This window comes from Phocoena sinus, chromosome 3 (genome assembly GCF_008692025.1).
Source record: "Phocoena sinus isolate mPhoSin1 chromosome 3, mPhoSin1.pri, whole genome shotgun sequence".
In the NCBI taxonomy this organism is placed as follows: domain Eukaryota; kingdom Metazoa; phylum Chordata; class Mammalia; order Artiodactyla; family Phocoenidae; genus Phocoena; species Phocoena sinus.
Genome location: NC_045765.1, coordinates 45,933,132 through 45,953,569, shown reverse-complemented (window position 1 = coordinate 45,953,569; position 20,438 = coordinate 45,933,132). Strand labels below are relative to the sequence as shown.

The 20,438-nt window shown below is 45.0% G+C and overlaps 1 protein-coding gene across 2 annotated transcripts in view; it reads right to left on the bottom strand.

Moving 5' to 3' along the window:
* PDE6A (phosphodiesterase 6A) overlaps positions 1 to 20,438 on the bottom strand; it is a 70,731-nt gene that overhangs the window by 3,442 nt on the left and 46,851 nt on the right. For both annotated transcript variants that reach the window (XM_032627064.1, XM_032627065.1), the window contains 6 exons: positions 18,057 to 18,166; positions 16,405 to 16,492; positions 16,120 to 16,220; positions 15,490 to 15,597; positions 563 to 626; positions 203 to 277 (listed from right to left, as the gene is read on the bottom strand). In XM_032627064.1, coding sequence (XP_032482955.1) covers positions 203 to 277; positions 563 to 626; positions 15,490 to 15,597; positions 16,120 to 16,220; positions 16,405 to 16,492; positions 18,057 to 18,166 — 546 coding nt within the window. The remainder of the gene's footprint in view (positions 1 to 202; positions 278 to 562; positions 627 to 15,489; positions 15,598 to 16,119; positions 16,221 to 16,404; positions 16,493 to 18,056; positions 18,167 to 20,438) is intronic.

Sequence of the window (20,438 nt, the reverse complement as noted above, 5' to 3'; positions counted from 1 at the left end):
CCCAAGTAACGAGGTTGATGGTGGTCTCCAGGGGCCATACTTTGAGAACCACTGCATTAAGGAAAGATCATCTCTGTGGTAAGGTCACACGTCCCTGTGTCAAGGGTGAGGAGGCACATCTCTCCATCATGGCGAGGTCACTGCTCTCCACCAGGATGAGATCACATGCCCAGTATCAGGCTGAAGTCCCTTCTCTACTCACAATGGGATTCTGTTGCAGCACCGTGCGCTCCAGGTCACCTTGTTCCCAGAATTCGGCAGCAACCAGTAGCGCCACCTGCAACAGGCAGACACCCCCCATGGAGTCAAGCCCCAGCCCCAATCCTCCTACCCTTGCTCACATCCCACGTGGGTTTCCAGCTCAGCAAAGACATGAACCCCACTCCTGCCCTGCCACCCCACTTTATGTCATCATGGGAGAGGTCCTCAGGTGATTGCCATGTCTTGGTAGAGGAGGATGGAGCAAAGGTGGGCTGCCTCAGGAGCTGGAGAATCCAAGCCACATTAGCTGCTGTCACCAGGACTGGGATGCTCCTTCTCTCGGGTCAGGAGGAGTGCACACCTTGCTCTGCACCTCCCAAGGCTTGGTGATGGCTGAGAGATCACAGGCGGTCATCATCATGGCCCTGCACACAAGCACACCATCCATCAGTCCGGAGCCAGTCATGGCTGTATATCTGGTTAATTCCATCTATCTCTCCTTTCTCTGCCCCTACTAGTAGGTGACCTCATCCCATGGTGAGAAGAGGGGTCGCTTCCCCATTGCATCTGAAGGTCAGGCTTTGAAATCAAATAGAGGTTTAAATCCTGCCTCTGTCAGTTACCAGGAGTTTGACATTGAGCAATTAAACCAACTTCTCTATGCCACAGTTTCCCTTCTGTAATAATAATGGTACGTCCCTCATGGAGTGGGTGCAAGATTAAATGAGATAATGTGTGAAAAATCTTAGCATGGTGCCTGGATATAGTATGTGCATAATAAACACTGGCGATGATCAGGAACATATATTGGGTTTCCATTATGTGCCACACACTGTTCTAGGCATTTTATAGACATCAATTTCATTTAAATCCCATCACATCCTCGAAGTTCCTTCTCTCCTGTCTAATATAGAACAATGTTTCTCAACCTTTTTCTCATCATCCTCCCTGCTCCACTGTCAAAGAGCTTTTTTATTAGACATTTTTCCTATAATCGCTGTACCATGAAATTTTTTTTTTTTTTTTTTTTTTTTTGCGGTACGCGGGCCTCTCACTGTTGTGGCCTCTCCCGTTGCGGAGCTACAGGCTCCGGACGCGCAGCCTCAGCGGCCATGGCTCACGGGCCCAGCCGCTCCACGGCATGTGGGATCTTCCCGGACCGGGGCACGAACCCATGTCCCCTGCATCGGCAGGCGGACTCTCAACCACTGCGCCACCAGGGAAGCCCCCATGAAATTTTAATAGCACAGACATACTGTATATCTGTCTGGAGGGCCACAGACCATTGTAATGTCTAAGATTTTTTGCTCCTCTCCCAAGAACCGCTTTTTGCCCCATTGAGTAATGCATGATGCAGGGAGAAGGGCGACCCTGGTCATTGTGAGGAAGCCTTACGTTAAGAAGTAGAGGAAGGGATTGAGGAAAGAAAGAAACGGTTAAAAGATAAACTCTTTTTTTTTAAAATATTTTGATTTCTTCTTTTTTTTTTTTTTTTTTGGCTGCATTGGGTCTTCGTTGCTGCGTGCAGGCTTTCTCTAGTTGTGGCAAGCAGGAGCTACTCTTCGTTGTGGTGTGCGGGCTTCTCATTGCGATGGCTTCTCTTGTTGCAGAGCACGGGCTCTAGGCATATGGGCTTCAGTAGTTATGGCACATGGCCTCAGTAGTTGTGGCTCACGGGCTCTAGAGCACAGGCTCAGTATTTGTGGCACACGGGCTTAGTTGCTCTGTGGCATGTGGGATCTTCCCGGACCAGGGCTCGAACCCATGTCCCCTGCATTGGCAGGTGGATTCTTAACCACTGCGCCACCAGGGAAGTCTCTAAAAGATAAATTCTTAAAGGAGTTTCACAATAATAGGAAGGTAAGACAGGTATTATTAGATAGGTAGGTACAATATAAGACAGAAGGGAGGGGACATGGGAAAAGAATTGGAGAAAGGGGCGAATTTGAGAATGTGTTTCAGAGTCGGGGTGTAGTGGCATGAGCGTCTGGGATGGGAATGCCGGGGCCATGTACTATGGGCCTTAATTCCATGCTGGAATTAAGTGTAGGTGTATCCAATAAGCAGAAAGAGCTTTTGAAGGTTCAAGGCCAGGTCATGACCTCATCAGAGCTGCTTGGCAGCACCTGTAGGATGGGGCCGACAGGAGAGGGAGGGAAGAAGGAAGGAAGGAAGGAAGGAAGACGCTGCAGCAAGGCAGGCAGGATGGCAGGAGGGCCTGACCTGCAGCAATACCCGCGGGCTGGAAGAGCATGGGGTCAACCTCACGTGGTAGAGCCAACCCGACTTGGTGAGATGATGGGCATGGGCTGGGAAGGGGATAGTTGGAGAAGGTTGGGGCTCTGAACCTAACTAGTGGCTTGGATGATTTTACAATTTACCAGCTGTATCTGGCATAGGTTACATAAGCTGGTCTGGGAGGCCTGAGGAGTTATGAAATATTAACAGGTTTAACTATCTTCTTTTTTTCTTTTTGCGGTACACGGGCCTCTCACTGTTGTGGCCTCTCCCGCTGCGGAGCACAGGCTCCGGACGCACAGGCTCAGCAGCCATGGCTCACGGGCCCAGCCGCTCCGCGGCATGTGGGATCCTCCCAGACCGGGACATGAACCCGTGTCCCCTGCATCGGCAGGCGGACTCTCAACCACTGCGCCACCAGGGAAGCCCTTAACTATCTTTGATTAAGTAAACCCTCAAAAACTCATAGAAATCTTTAAGTAAGTAAGTTTTCAGGAATGCATACATCTCTTAGAAACACCTTTATACTTTGTAATAACTTCAGAACACATGCCTAATGCTTCATGTTGTGTTGTAGACGCTATGTTTACCATCACACACATTAAGCAAATGAATGTTTGGCTGTGAATCCAGGAGTCACCGGTTCCCTGCTACCCATCAGTGTCTACATTTTAAGCCCACAGGTGTGGCTTCAGGAGAGCACTGGAGGTTTACTTTCCTTGGCTGGAGAAATCATGTGAAAATCACTCCCAGCAATTAAGGAAACAACTAAGTGTTTTAGAGATAGAGATTTAGTACGTTCGTGGGATGTGGTGGGGAAGGGGGCGTGGGGGACACACCTGGACACCAGAAAAGCCAATCCAAAGTCTCGTGCTCTAAAGACAAGGCATTACATTCACTTCAGCACCACTGCCTTAGGTGTTCCGAGGCCAAGATGCTATGCTATGCATTAGGGATCCAGAGAGGCCTGCAGGGAGCTCATAGTCACTTAAGGAACATAGAGGGGAAGAAAAACACAAAAACTGTTATCACAATAAGTGGGATGGGTGGTAGAAGTACAAGGTGCAAAGAAATAAAAATCCATGGGCTTCCCTGGTGGCGCAGTGGTTGAGAGTCCGCCTGCCGATGTAGGGGACACAGGTTCATGCCCTTGTCCGGGAGGATCCCACATGCCTCGGAGCGGCTGGGCCCGTGGGCCATGGCCGCTGGGCCTGCGTGTCTGGAGCCTGTGCTCTGCAACGGGAGGGGCCGCGGCGGTGAGAGGCCCGCGTACCTCAAAAAAAAAAAAGAAAAGAAATAAAAATCCAAAGGTGAGAGCAGCTAGCTCGGTGCAGGGCCCTTCGGAGAGGTGACAGTGAGGCGGGGCCCTGAGGGGTGCATAGGAGCTCTCCAGGAGGAGAGAGAAGAAAGGGTATAGTGGGCAGAGGTGTGGTGGAGGGTACACGGCATTGCCACAGGGCAGAGGGCCATCCAGCATGTGACTGTGGGAGCATTCATCTATCCATCCTTGTACGTGTATGCATGCCAGATGTCAGGCAGGGGCTGGTTCACAGCACCCCTGCTCTCAGAGAGCTGGTGTTGGGGAGTCACATATGTATCTCACAAATATGTGTAAATGTGTGAACAACTGAATACTCTGAAGGAAAGGAGTCCTATTCTAGGAGATAATGTAACAAGAGAAACTGACCTAAGTCTGGGAGGTCAGGGAGGGCTTCCCTGAGGAAGTGGCCCTGGAGCTGATATCTGCTGGAAGTATAGCAGTGAACTTGGTGACAAAGGCAGTGGGAAAACACATTCCAGGCAGAGAGAACATCTAGTGCAAAGGCCCTGGTGGAAGGAAGCCTGGCACACTCAAAGAGCTGGAAGGGAGGAAGAGCTCAGGGAGCAGGTGGCAGAGGGGGTGAGAGGGGACCCAAGAGATGAGCAGGGCAGACCCACAGAACCCAGGCTGCGGTGAGGGGACATCTTTATGCTAAGAGCAGCGGGAAAAGCCACTGAAGAGTGGAAGGGGTCACATTTGCATTTTACAGAGAACATAGTGGCTTCGGTACGGAGGGCACAGGAATGCCAGCCGGGGAGCCCAGTTTGGAAGCCATTTCAGGATCCAGACAAGAGATGGACGTGGCAATAAAAAGAAGTGTCCAGATAGACAAGGCATTTAAGAAGTAAACTCAACAGGGTTTGGGGATAGATTAGACATGCAAAGTGAGGAAGAGGAAGATTTTAGGATGAAAGAGAGTAAAGGACAACAGGGTTATTACGCAGAAGAGAGTGAGAGTAAGTCATGAAGACTTGCTGAGAAATTTGAACCTTAGCCCCAAGGTAGGTGAGAGTCAGTCAGCGAGAGGAGGGGGTGGAGTTGAATGGGAGAACAGTATAAAACTCTGTACAAGGCTTTGGAATTAGAGCAATTAGATTCTAACTCTTGTCCTTACTTGCCATTATCTAGGGCAAGTGACTTAATGTCTTTGAGTCTTTCTCTGTTCTCTGGTGAAATGAGATAAGCGTATTAGGTTGGATCATATGAAATTCTGATTTTGTGGGTCAAAAACTGTCGTAAGTCAGCAGTTTCACAGGGTTCAATGCAATTTATCTGTCCTAGGAGTTACTGTGACCGTCACATAAGATGATTTTATAAGTGCCCCATGGTCCTCATCTTCATCGTTATCACCTTCATCACAATCACCAGGATGGGCTCCCGCTCACCTGGCCCAAAGCAAACGTTACTTCCCCACAGCTGGGATGCTCAGCGGTGCTTCTCCCTGACCCTTGGCTGACCCCTGAAAGCATCCCAGCCACCCTTGAGAGGCATTCAGATTCTTCTTGGAATTACACCTGGACTGGAGGCTGTAGCCCACAGGGAAAGTTTGAAGGGAGCCTGAGAAATCTGTGGGTGTCCGGGAGAGGGGTGGGTTGACTTGGATTCCAGTCCTTGATGTTCCACGAATGCCCGTGTGACACTAGGTAAGTCACTTTGTCTCTCTGGGCCTCACTTTTTTCATTTGTAAAACACTAAACCAGGAGCTGGCGAACTTTTTCTGTAAAGGGCCAGATAGTAAATATTTTAGGTTTCGCAGAGCATGTAGGCTCGATAGCAGCTACTCAGTTTCATCATCGCGATGCGAAAGCAGCCATTGATAAGTCAAGACAAGGTCAGTTGGCGCCTGGCATCCAGTCTCCGGAAAGGTGACTGGGTAGGTGACCGGTGAGGCCTGAGCTGCGTGACCCAGGGCTTGAGAGGGGTTGGAGGTTGTTAACTCACCAAGCACATTTTGCTGAGTGCTTACTGCATGCCAGGCCCCAGATAGATTCTGAGGATTTAGGATTTAGGAGTGCCGCCCTGGAGGCATTTACCACTGAAACAACTCTTAATCCATTAGCCCCACATTGTTGGGGATTTATGAGTTTTGGTTTGCAGTGTTTTCGGTGTCTTCGTGGTTTTCATACTTTCCGTCCAGTCTTCCCAAAGCTCCCCTCTCTTGAACACAGTGAGTGCCCAACGTCAGAGAGCAGCTGAGGTTGGAGCCTTGATGAGCTCATTGGGTTTAAAGTGGCCCTTAATTGCTCCTTGACCACAGCTGCTTGAGGAGAGTGATTAAGGATTTTGAGAATCTTGGCCACTGTTTCATTATTTGCGGATGTATATTAGAAGTATGTATTTAGCACAGTGGTCGCCTTTTGGATTCAAGCACAAACGGTGTTTCTAAATTCTTTTTTTGGAGGGGGGCTGTGGGGGAGAAGGAAGGATTTATTACTTGCAGCAAGTAAGGAGAACACCAGGGATCTTTTCCCAAAGTAGTGTCTCCCCCAACTGCAAAATTGGGGAAGTTTTAAACTAAGGGTGCATGTGTAAACTCAGGGTACATGAGAAGGCTTAAGCAGAGGAGAATTCAGCACAGAATCGGGGCGAAGGTAGACAGAGACCAAGCTTTAGTTGACGTCAGGAGGGTCCACATCGTCATTCCATCCTTCGCCTGGGTGGGGGCCTTAGTTCCTGGTGCCAAGACTTACTGAAGCTCAGGTTCTTTATGTCTCGTGGCAGAAAGAATTCAGTGGGAAACAAAGTGATAGATAAGAAGTGGATTTATTTAGAGAGGTACACATTCCATAGATGGAATGCGGTCCATCTCAAAAGGTGAGAGTGGCCCTGGGAGAAACAGTCCACAGACAGAGTGTGGGCCATGTCAGAGGGCAAGGGGCTGTTTCTAAATTCTTAATATTCATTCCTAGATCGATGAATGGATGGAAGGATGGATGGGGGAGGGGAGGACGGGCTGCTCAGTTTAAAAAAAAAGACAGGGTCACTTATCTCTTAGGCAGTGCCTAGGGTTCAGGATACTTTTAGGGGCCCATGAAAATATTTAAATCTTAATTTCTTTTAAAAAAAGAATATAGTAATAGTAAATTTATTAATAATGAATGACTTCAGCCTGGATTATATTTGTCTTTATACCAACACAGTCATAAAATATGATTTTTATTTACGTATTTAAATGGAGGAAGAAGCCATGAAGGCAAAAGTGCCTATGACCCACAAAAGTCATGGTGTGGCCCTCCATACAAGAATACCATTTTATTTATGGGTACTAAAATTTGACTTCTTATCATTTTTATTTGTTAGGAAATATTATTCTTTTGATTTTTTTTTTCCCAACCGTTTCAAAATGTAATCGCCATCTGAGCTCGTGGCAGGTGTCAGGCCTCACGTTCTACCACTAGAGGATCTCTAATCCATGCACAGAAACCTTCAAGTGCATGGTTTGGTCAGACTATCCAGCGTGAGACCTGCAATTGGGTGGAGACGTAAAGGGTTTAATGACGAGTGAAAGTCACACCCCGATTCTGGAGGTACTGTAACATCTTGGTCCTACAGTAAACACACTAAAGTGGGGTGACCCAAGAGATAGCAATGCAGGAGACTCACAAAAGTCAATCGGCTTAAGATGCCTCAAGGATTGAGGTGAGTACTCCAAGATAATCAGAGCACAGGAGGGGGGGTGTTGGGTTTTTTCCACACAACAACCAATTCTGTCACCAACTAGGTGTCCTCTGATTCGATTCAATTCAATTCAATACAATTCACTTTTTTTTTTTTTTTTTTTTTATTTGGCTGCTCTGGGTCTTAGTTGCAGCATGTGGGATCTTTTAGCTGCGGCATGCGAACTCTTAGTTGCGGCATGTGGGATCTAGTTCTCTGACCAGGGATCAAACCTGGGCCCCCTGCATTGGGAGCATGGAGTCTTAGACACTGGACCACCAGGGAAGTCCCAATACAATTCACTTCTGACACTAGCGTCAGACTTCACAGGTTTGAGGGTTTAGTCCCACAAGGCTACCCTCGCCTCAGAAGTCAGCTGCAAGTATCAGGTTTCCAGGTTACCCACACTTCTGACTTGACTACAGAGTCAGGGGGTTCCCACAGGCCCCAGATTCAAAAATTTGCTAGGACAGCTCATAAAACTTCAGAAAACTCTTAATATACAGGATATAACTCAGGAATAGCCAAGTGGAAGAGATGCATAGGAGAAGGTATGGGGTCGGGGGTGCCTACAGAGCTTCCATGCCCTTTTCAGACTTGTCACCCTCCCAGCACGTAGATGTGTTCACTGACCTAGTAGCTCTTTGAACTCTGTTGTTTAGAGGTTTTTAATGGCATTTTTACTACATAAGCATGATTTATTAAATCACTGGCCGTTGGTAACTAATTTAGTCTCCAGTCCTTTCCCCTCCCCAGAGGTTGGGCTGGGGCTGAAAGTTCCAAGTTTCTAATCAAGGCTTCATCTTTCTGGTGATCGGCCCCTACCCTGAAGCCCTCTGGGGTCCCACCAAGAGTTGCTTCATTAGAACAAAAGACACTCCTGCCAAGCCTATGACTCTTACTGCTATCAAGGGTTTTAGAGCTCAGTGTCGGGAAATGGGGACAAAGGCCAAATATATATGTCTCTTTATACCACAGGAAGAGCCTAACACCATACCTGCCGTGAGCAACGCTGCACAGCATTCCACGTGTCTCAGCTCAGCTCCTGTCATTATTCATAAGGTAGGTGCTACCAGTATCCTCTTTCAGCAGATGAGAAAACTGAGGCATGGAGAGGTGAAGTAAACTACTCAAGGTCAAACAACAAAAAGTGAGAGAGCTGAGACGTGAACCCAGACTCTCTGGTGCCGAAGCACAAGTGTGTAACAGGTACAATGTACCCAAGTATGAAGCAGCTCTAATTATGTATCTAATCTCCTAATCGATGGACCAACTCCGAGACTGCTTTACAGCAGTGGTTTTCAACCAGGTGCAGTTTTTGCCCCCAGGGATATTTGACAATGCCTGGAGATATTTTTGCTTGTCACAACTGGGGAGGAGCGGCTGCTACTGGTATCTAGTGAGCAGAAACCAGGGGCTGCTACTGGCTTCTAGTGAGCAGAAACCAGGGATTTCATCTACTAAGTGAAATCTTAAAATGCACAGAATAGCCCCTGTAACAAAGAGTTGTTGTCCCCAAATGTCAATAGTGTTAAGATTGAGAACCCTGCTTTGATCTTCAACATTTTTCACTGAGTGCCTAGCTGAAGAATTCTGAAGAATGTTTACCTTCTTGTACATTTTTAAGTTGACATCTTGCTATTAAAATGATTACATCATTCTTTAAGTATAAAGGAATCTAAATAGCATAGCATTTTCGTATCAACCATCAGCACATCACCCATTTAAAAGCAAAGAGATAAGCTTTTCTTTAAGAGTCTGGAATTTTAAAGACTGAAATGTAGGATCAGAAACCATAAAACTTCTAGAGGAAAGTATAGGCAGAACACTCTTTGACATAAATTTTAGCAATATATATATATATATATATTTGGATTGGTCTTCTAAAGCAAAGGAAATAAAAGCAAAAAATAAACAAATGGGGCTTCCCTTGTGGCGCAGTGGTTGGGAATCCGCCTGCCAATGCAGGGGACGCGGGTTCGAGCCCTGGTCCGGGAGGATCCCACATGCCGGGAGCAGCTGGGCCTGAGCGCCACAGATGCTGAGTGTGTGCGCTGGAGCCCGTGAGCCACAGTTGCTGAGCCCATGTGCCACATCTACTGAGCCTGCGCTCTGGAGCCCGTGCTCTGCAAAGGGAGAGGCCACCACAGTGAGAGGCCCAGCCATCGTGGCGAGGAGTGGCCCCCACTCTCCGCAGCTGGAGGGGGCCCGCGCACAGCAGCGAAGATCCAATGCAGCCAAAAATAAAATTAAAAATATATATATTAAAAATAAATAAATAAACAAATGGGACCTAATTAAACTTAAAAGCTTTTTCACAGCAAAGGAAACCATTGACAAACCAAAAAGACAACCTATAGAATGGGAGAAAATATTTGCAATTGATATGACCAATAAGAGGTTAATATCCAACAATGTAAAACAGTTCATACAATTCAACATCAAAAAAATAAACAACCTAAACAAAACAAAACAAAATATCCTGATTAAAAAATGGGCAGAATGGGCTTCCCTGGTGGCGCAGTGGTTGAGAGTCCGCCTGCCGATGCAGGGGACACGGGTTCATGCCCAGGTCCGGGAGGATCCCACATGCCGCGGAGCAGCTGGGCCCGTGAGCCATGGCCGCTGAGCCTGCGCATCCGGAGCCTGTGCTCCGCAGCGGGAGAGGCCACAGCAGTGAGAGGCCCGCGTGCCGCGGAAAAAAAAAAAAAAAAAAAGGGCAGAAGAACTGAATAGACATTTTTCCCAAGAGGAAATGCAGATGGCCAATAGGCACATGGAAAGATGCTCAACATTGCTAATCATCAGGGAACTGCAAGTCAAAACCACAATGAGATATCACCTCCCACCTGTCAGAATGGTTATCATAAAAAAAAAAAAAAAAAACGAAACACAAATAATAAACGTTGGTGAGGGTGTGGAGAAAAGAGAACTCTCGTACACTGCTGGTGGGAATGTAAATTGGTGCAGCCACTGTGGAAAACAGTATGAAAGTTTCTCAAAAAACTAAAAATAGAACTACCATATGACCCAGCAATTCCACTCCTGGGTATATATTCAAAAAAAACAAAAACAGTAACTCGAAAAGGTACATGCACCCCAATGTTCATAGCAGCATTATTTACAATTGCCATGGTATTGAAGCAACCTAAGTGTCTGTCGACAGTTGAATGGATAAATAAGATGTGGTATGTATATACAAGGGAATATTACTCAGCCATAAAATGAAGAAATTTTGCCATGTGCAGCAACATAGATGGACTTGGACAGTATTATGCTAAGTGAAATCAGTCAGAGAAAGGGAAATAGTGTATGATGTCACTTAAATGTGGAATCTGAAAAAAACAACGAACTAGTGAATGTGATTAAAAAAAAGAAGCAGACTCACAGATATGAAGAACAAGCTGGAGATATAGTGGTTACCAGTAGGAAGAGGGAAGTGGGGAGAGGCGATATAAAGGTAGGGAATTAAGAGGTACAAACTACTATGTAAAAAATAAGCTATAGGATATATTGTACAACACGGGGAATATAGCCAATAATTTATAATAACTATAAATGGAGTAGAACCTTTAAAAATTGTGAACCACCATATTGTACACCTGTAACATATTAATATTGTACATCAACTATACTTCAATTAAAAAAAAAAGAGTCTGGAATTTTGCATCCTTCCTTTACTTCATAAACTTGTATTTCCAGTTGACTTCCCCCACAGATTTTTATCCTAATGTTTTGTGTGTGTGTGTGTGTGTGTATGTATGTATGTATATATGTGTATAACTGTATACATATCACAGACATTCAAAAACATATATATGAAATGTATTGATTACCCTTTCATACTTATTTGCAACCAAATATGTCCATTAGTTGAAATTATATAACTAAACAATGCTGTCTTTGACCATAGGTCTCCAAGTGTTGAAAACTTTTCTTTTGGATTGAGTTATTATTATTACACGCTTAACCAATACAATAAAATATATTACCTATTTTTAGAAATTATTAAACACTCAAATATTTTTGGAAATTCATCTATTGATGAGATAGGATGGGACTATTTTTTAAAAATCAGTTAACGAATTGGGAATTCCCTGGCGGTTCAGTGGTTAGGACTCTGTGCTTTCACTGCTGAGGGCACGGGTTCAATCCCCGGTTGGGGAGAAGATCCTGCAAGTCGTGTGGTGCGGCCAAAAAGAAAAAAAAATCAGTTAACGAATGAATACTTCTTATTGCAAGACTGATTAGATGCAATAATTAGAAACCCTGGGAATGGAAGGAGTTTTGTCACAATGTCATTCCATTCTTTAAATTCTTCCAAATGTATCTATCAGAAGCCCTCCCTTGGGTTTATAATGCCGCGATTAAAAGAAGCTTTGAGGACACCAGTATTTATTGTCCCTCTGTATGATGCCCCAGAGGTCTTTGCACCATAGACTTCAAAAAAGGGTGAGTTTGCCTTTATTTTGTAACATGGGAGAAGAGTGAGGAACTGACCATGCCTCACCTACTGTGCTTTCTCCAGAAGATAGTGTGAAGAGAGAGAACACTGATTCCCTTGAGGCTATCCAAGCCTATATTTGTCTTGGAAGGCCTTGGGAGGGGTATGTGTGCTCAGTGAAGACTTCCGCTTAAGACTACCTTGGCTTTTACAGTGATTGAAGAAGTCCTGCCTCTGGCTTTTCAAAATTTTTTGAAACCCTTAATATCATTTCTTTGTAAAGTCTGCATGACATTGCGTTGTGTGAAAATACCATAATGTATTTAACCTGGTGCCCCATGATGGTTATTTAAGGTTTTTTTCAATATTTTTTGTGATTACGAATAATGCTGCAATGAATAACTTTGTGCATACTCCTTGAAGCACATGTGGGAGAAAATCTGGAGGGTAAATCCTAGATGTGGCATTGCTGGGTCAAAGAGTATGGCCGGTTACGATTTTGATAGGCATTGCCCTCCGTAAAACTGTCCCTACTGGGGAGTTCCCTGGTGGTCCAGTGGTTAGGACTCAGCGCTCTCATTGCCATGGCCCGGGTTCAGTCCCTGGTCAGGAAACTAAGATCAAAGATAAGCAAATTTTAAAACACACACACACACACACACACAAACAAAACAAAAATCTGCACCTATTTACATTCCCACCACAGTGAATAGGATTGCCTGTTGCCCCTCACTCTGCCCAACACCATGTGTTAGCAAACATTTAATCTTTGCCAGTAAGAGGGATGAACAATTATATCTCGAGGTACTTCTATTTTGCATTTCTCTCACTATGGGTAAGGTCATCATCTATTCATATGTTTACATCCCACTGTAATTCCTTTTCTGGGTTATATCTATTCATGCCATTTGCTCTTTTTTCTGTGGGATTAGGCTTTTTCTTGAATTGTATTAACACTACTAAGGAAATTAGCTCTTTTTCTGTCAGAAGTGTTGCACGTATTTTCCCCCAGTGTATCATTTGCATTCTGACTTTAGCTATGTGTTCTTGTGTGTGTTGTGCAGAAATCTCTAATTTTTATGTAGTCAAATTTATTGATCTATTCATGTCTTGAATTTTATGTCACACTTAGAAAAGCTTACTCTTTTTAATTCTCCCGTGCTTTCTTCCTCTCTCCATATTTTTAGTTTGTTTTCTCATTATTTTAAAATCCTTGATTCATCAAGAATTTATTTGCTATAGGAGTGAAATAGGGATTTACCTCTGTGGTAGAATATGAAATATATCGTAGAATATGAAATATATTTGGTTTTTGTCCCTGGTTCCTCACACAGAGCTCCTAAAACTCTTGAAATTTCCTGAGTGATAGGAGTGTCTTATCCTTCCCAAGAAGCCCCCCTTTGGATTTACGCTAATGAGGTGATATAGGGCGACTTAGGATAGGGTCCCTAGGTGGGTTCGGGTAGGGCTGGTCACCAGAAAGACCAAGTGAATAGAGGGATGGAACTTTCACCCCCACCTGCTGGCCTCTTGGAAAGGGTTGGGAGGAGCTGCAGATTAAGTTTTTTTTTTTTTTTTTTTTGCCGTACGCGGGCCTCTCACTGTTGTGGCCTCTCCCGTTGCAGAGCACAGGCTCCGGACGCACAGGCTCAGTGGCCATGGCTCACGGGCCCAGCCGCTCCGCGGCATGTGGGATCTTCCCGGACCGGGGCACGAACCCATGTCCCCTGCATCGGCAGGCGGACTCTCAACCACTGCGCCACCAGGGAAGCCCCAGATTAAGTTTTATAAAAACTCTTGAACAATGAGATTTAATAAGCTTCAGGGTTGGTGAATACACCCCAGTTCCATGGGGATGGAAGCCCCTGCTTTCAGCGCCTTTCTGGCCTTACCCTATGTACCTGTTTGGCCGTTCTTCTGTATTCTTTATAATAACCTTTATAATAAACTGGTAATGTAAGTAAACATTTCTCTGAGTTCTGTGACCCACTCTAACAAACTAATCAAACCCAAGGAGGTGGTCATGGGAGCATCCAATTTATAGCTAGTCAATCAGAAGCACAGGCAACATGGACTTGCCATTGGTGTCTGAAAGGAAGCCAGTCTCGTGGTGCTGAGCCCTTAGTAAGTGGGGTCTGACACTATCTCCGGGTTGATAGTGTGAGAATTGAGTGAAATTTGTAGGACAAGCAGTCAGTGCTCACTGAGAACTGAAGAATTGCTTGCTGGTCTTGGAAAAAAACAATCAGACCACCTCATTGTCCCAACACCATTTATGAAATTATCCCGTTCTCCACTGGCAGAAAATTCACTTTTAGCATAGGCATTGTCTTTTGAGTCTGTTCATTGACCTGTCCTTCTCATGCCTGGGACTGAACTGCCTTCAGTTCTGCTGGTCCCTATTATTTCCTTTCTCTTCCAGAATTTTCTGGCTCGTTTTGCATACTTATTTCTCATAAGGATTTTGGAATTGGCTTCCTAATTCTCTCCAAAATAAAATCGATATTTTCCTTGGAATCACTTTAAATGAATAACTAAATAGGGAGAATAGACGGCTTTCCTAATAGTAAGACCCCCTGTCCAAGAACTTGGTGTTCTTTCCAATCATTCAGTTCTTCTGCAGCACCATTTTGAAATGTCCAGCAGGGCAGCTCCTGGTCTGCCCGGGAGCAGCTGTAGCCAGCGTGTGCCTCCTTGTTCAGTGGTGCAGGTCACCCTGCTCCCCAGGATGGGAGGACCTTTGGGGAGGCCTTCTTGGACAACTTCAAAGCTGAGGGAAAGACTGGCCACTTGCCTAGTCTTCCCTGAGCCTGTCCCAGCAGCTGCCCCTTCTCTGTTGCAGGGACTTGTAACATTTGTGACTTAATTAAACCTCATCTCCACAGAAGCATCTGGAGGTAAACTAACAATACCTCTTTGGGTACTGGGTCAGGACTTGTTTCCTTTGGCATCAACACCCAGGACCTGTCACAGGGGAGCCAGGGGAGCCATTGGCTTGGGCCACATATTCAAGAAAAGCCTCAGATTTACACTTCTCACCCCATCATCAACTGAAGTGAATCATGGAAGCACACTGAGAGAAACTAAAAGAAGACATTCACCCGAAAACTTAAAGTTGCATCCCATTACCAGAGCTCATGCCAGCGAAGCACTAAATATCACACAACTCATGGAACTAATTTGTGAATCGCACAGCTGTTTTGCAGGCCATTGCCATGCATAAAAGAACACTCAAGAAATTAAGCCTACAGATTGTGAGTGACATTTAGCTATCACTCAAACCATAATTGGTATAATGCTCTATGTTTTATCAAAAACTTTAAAGTTACATCACTTTACCACAAAAATTCTGCATTTTAAGATAGAAATACTTCAAATAGTGTACTTTTTATATACAAAGAAGTAAAACGATAGTATACTTTCTCATATTTTTGTGTTAGAGTAAAGATTAAACATATAATTTCTGCAATGCTGTTTTGGCATAACTTCTTTGCTTCATATGTCAGAGGCCTCCATAATGGAAAGTGTCCCAGGGCTCTCTTGAGGGCAGCAAGGCCTGTCAGTGCAGAATTTTGCCTTATGACCCCGGGCTTAAGGGGATCAGGGTCTGAGCCCTGTCTCAACTCACATAACGATTTCCTTCCGTGTCTGATCCAGCATCATGTACTGCGTCCACTCCTGTTGAGTCTCATATGTCTTAGACTGATCCACGATCTTTTGGAACATCGTCCTCTTCCTACAAAACACACCAGTTTGTTAAAGGAGCACATCTTAGAATAAGGCAACCCCTGGCCTTCTAATGTTGGCTGTTTCAGACAGAGGCTAATTAAAACAACGTAATTTAAAAAAAGAAAAAAAAAGGTGAAAAGAACCAACGCCTGGGAGCGAAGACCTAAGTTCTAACTCAGACTCTACCATGGATTTGTTATCTGATCTTAGCTAATCTTCCCCTGGAGCTCAGTTTCCCCATCTGTATAATGGGGGTAAAAATATCTAACTCATAGAGCTGTAGTGAGAGTCGATGTGTCCATAGCAAAAGTATGGTGCCTGGCACAGAGGATATACTAAATCAATTAGAACTGTGGTGTTCATTATCATTATAATCATTGCTATTCTTTTTTTTGGCCACGCTGGGTGGCTTGTGGGATCTTAGTTCCCCGACCAGGGGTGGAACCCGGGCTCATGGCAGTCTTAACAACTGGATTGCCAGGGAATTCCCTAATCATTGTTATTCTTAAAATGAAGAAGAAACACCAACTTGAAATACAAGGCGAGGTCGGTAGCAATGATCGCGATGTCCATCATGTGGATTGCATGCTCATGTTGCCTGCGATTGAGGTTTTGAAAGATATTCAAGCTCTAGAGAGAAAACCATAGGAGAGATATAAGAGGTGATGCTGGCAGTAAAGTTGCTCAGCTACTGATGGCCGCCCCAGGTGATGGGAGAGGCAGCCCAGGCCAGTGCCTGGCCACACTCAGGCTTCTTGTGAGATGGGGGCTCCTTCTCAGGCCACAAAGCCAGCGCAGAGGGTCCTCACCCTACCTCATCTCTCAGCAATGTTTTGCCAAACTCCAAGTGGTGTCTTTCCAAGATGGAGGACCCATGGAGCTTGGCCAGTGGGTTCTGGGATCTGAATGGGAGAGAAAGAGAGAGACACAGAGAGAGAGAGGATCAGTATGAAATGGCTGAGGTGAAGGCTAAAAACATCATCCATTCCTGTCACCTCCTAGTTCTGCAGGCAGAGAGGTTGAAGTTCAGGAATAAGAAGGAATTTGCCACACACTAGGACAGTGGGAAATAGGACTAGATAGCAGGTGTCCTGACCCTCAGGCTTTAGTTTTCTCCACAATTGACTCTGGGCCTCTTTGAGGTTGTGCACTCCCTAGAAGTGTGGACCCTTATCCCCAGAAAAAGACACAAACACAATGCCACGTGCACTTTTAGAAACTTATCGGCCCAGTGCCAATCCATGGACATTGGCACTGGGCCGTACTTTGAACATCACAAAGCCCCAGATCCTCCATACCTGATTCTTAGGGGAAGCCACTGAATTCCCACAAGCAATATATTTATTCATGTCTTTATTCAATAAATATTTGTTGAGCCCTTTTTATGCACCAAGCACTGAGATCAGTACTTAGCTTCCCACGAGGTAAAATGTAAACACAATCTCTAACCTTGGAGCAGCAGGAAAGAACTGAGAAGACTCAGAGAAGCATGTTCTAGGGCTTGTTAATGACTTACAGGCTGTGGGCCCTGGGAAGAGCCTCAGTTTCCTCATTTATAATATGGGTATCACACTTGTCCCTGCTCTGCCCAGCCCACAGGGTGGTCATGAGGGTCCCCCAGAACATGGTTCAAGGACGCTGCTTCAGAGACTATCTAGAATATCAGCTCTGTGAGGACAGGGTCTGTGTCTGGTTTGCTCACCCTGGAACCTCCTTTGCCTAGCCTAGGGCCTACCACACTGGTGTTAGGGGCATTGTAAACCCAAGGTGAATTAATGAACCGTTCTCAGTTACTAACATCTTGGCTTGAATTAATTCAACAGGTAGGAAGGGAAGGAGAAGAGTGAAGAAGTTTAATGTATTAGTTTCCTGTTGTTGCTCTGACACATTACCACAAACTGAATGGCTTAAAACAATAAAATTTTATTGTCTTACAGCTCTGGAGTTCAAAGTCTAAAATGGGTCTGCAGAGCTGCTTCCCTTCTGGAGGCTGTAACGGAAAATCTGTTTCCTTGCCTTCTCTAGCTTCTAGAGGCCCCCTACATTCCTTGGCTTGTGGCCCATCCTCCATCTTCCAAGCCAACAGTGTAGCATCTTCTGTCCTCTCTGACATCCCCACCACCTCCCTCTTATAAGGACCCTTCTGACTATGTGGGGCCCACTTGGATAACCCAAGATAATCCCTATATTTCAACATCCTTAACTTAATCACACGCATGAAGTTTTTTTTTTTGAATGTAAGGCAACATATTCCCAGACTCCAGGCATTGGGGTGTGGACATATTTGAGGGTCATTATTCTGTCTATCACAGGAGTTTACCCAGATCCAAAGGGCAGGAAGAAGTGGGAAGCTGTGGACTGCGGGACTTCTCCTTGGCAAGCGAGTCTATCTGAGACCCATTCAGATCTAGGTAATCAATCCTGGAGGCAGGAGGTAGAGAGGAGGGCCAGCAAGCACTGACTCACTTCATTTGGTAGAGATTGTTGGTGCCTCTGTGGTCAATGTCATGGCAAAAGGCGGCGGTGACCATGGCCAGGGCCTCCAGGTCTGTGAAGTATTGCTTCAGCTTTCCAGTCTGGAAGAGCAGTCAGAGATAGCACTCACTCCTTTCTTGTGGGGGTCGGAAGCAGGGCTGAGAACTCAGGTGTGAGGGGGAGGGCCTGGAGCTTGGAAACATAGGTCTGATCTTGGCTCGACCCATGGCGCCACAGGGTGACCAGATGTTTGCCGGGACTCAGGGGTTTTCTGGGATGTGGGACTTTCTGTGCTAGAACTGGGACAGTCCCAGGCAAATGGGGCTGGTGCGTCACCTTACTCCTGAGTGACCTTAGCTGGTCACATCTCCCTCTGGGCCTCAGTATCTCATTGTGCACACTCAAGGTGGAGGGCATCAGACTGGATGATTGTTGAGAAACTGACAGCCCTCGAGTTTTAGGATTTAGAGTGTTTTTGAACATGACCAGACTGGTAAAGCGAACCTTCCAAGCCTGGTCCACCGATTCAAGCACAGCCCAGAAGAATTTTTCCCTGAGCGTCTTGCAAGTACTTAACTCCTTGTTTGTGCAGGTTGTTGGAGTCAAGGGTGGAAAGAGCCCTGGGGAGGTGATGCTGACTCTGTGACTCTAAGAAATAAATCAAGTTTAAGGGGTGTGTTTTTCACCTTCAATGACAGCCTAGCCAGAATTCCTGCCTCCTGGCCCTAGAGCTTACTCTGCCCTGACCATTCCGGCCACAAGGGAAAGGAATGAAGATGAGGAGCCTGGGCAAGGACAGAGAAGTGTGTCATAACCTGGATGGGAAAACACTTTTAAATGAAATATAGAAACTGCAAACCCTCTGAGACAAAAAGACTGACACATACACATAGGTATGTCCATCCAAGGACACGGTAGCACTGTTTGTAATAGTGAAAGATCGAAAACAGCCCCCATGTCCAACAATAGGGGAGCTGGGTAAAGAAATTATGGTCTACTTGAACAATGCAGAATACGCTGAAGCCATAAAGTTAGATCGTGGATAGGCCTTAAAAACATTCAGTGGAGGCTTCACAGGTGAATTCTATCAAACATTTAGAGAAGAGCTAACACCTATCCTTCTCAAACTCTTCCAAAATATAGCAGAGGGAGGAACACTCCCAAACTCATTCTACGAGACCACCATCACCTTGATACCAAAACCAGACAAGGATGTCACAAAGAAAGAAAACTACAGGCCAATATCACTGATGAACATAGATGCAAAAATCCTCAACAAAATACTAGCAAACAGAATCCAACTGCACATTAAAAGGATCATACACCATGATCAAGTGGGGTTTATTCAAGGAATGCAAGGATTCTTCGATATACGCACATCAATCAATGTGATACACCATGTTAACAAATTGAAGGAGAAAAACCATATGATCATCTCAATAGATGCAGAGAAAGCTTTCGACAAAATTCAACACCCATTTATGATAAAAACCCTGCAGAAAGTAGGCACAGAGGGAACTTTCCTCAACATAATAAAGGCCATATATGACAAACCCACAGCCAACATTGTCCTCAATGGTGAAAAACTGAAAGCATTTCCACTAAGATCAGGAACAAGACAAGGTTGCCCACTCTTACCACTCTCATTCAACATAGTTTTGGAAGTTTTAGCCACAGCAATCAGAGAAGAAAAGGAAATAAAAGGAATCCAAATCAGAAAAGAAGAAGTAAAGCTGTCACTGTTTGCGAATGACATGATACTATACATAGAGAATCCTAAAGATGTTACCAGAAAACTACTAGAGCTAATCAATGAATTTGGTAAAGTAGCAGGATACAAAATTAATGCACAGAAATCTCTGGCATTCCTATACACTAATGATGAAAAATCTGAAAGTGAAATCAAGAAAGCACTCCCATTTACCATTGCAACAAAAAGAATAAAATATCTAGGAATAAACCTACCTAAGGAGACAAAAGACCTGTATGCAGAAAATTATAAGACACTGACGAAAGAAATTAAAGATGATACAAATAGATGGAGAGATATACCATGTTCTTGGATTGGAAGAATAAACATTGTGAAAATGACTCTACTACCCAAAGCAATCTACAGATTCAATGCAATCCCTATCAAACTACCACTGGCATTTTTCACAGAACTAGAACAAAAAATTTCACAATTTGTATGGAAACACAAAAGACCCCAAATAGCCAAAGCAATCTTGAGAACGAAAAATGGAGCTGGAGGAATCAGGCTCCCTGACTTCAGACTATACTACAAAGCTACAGTAATCAAGACAGTATGGTACTGGCACAAAAACAGAAAGATAGATCAATAGAACAGGACAGAAAGCCCAGAGATAAACCCAC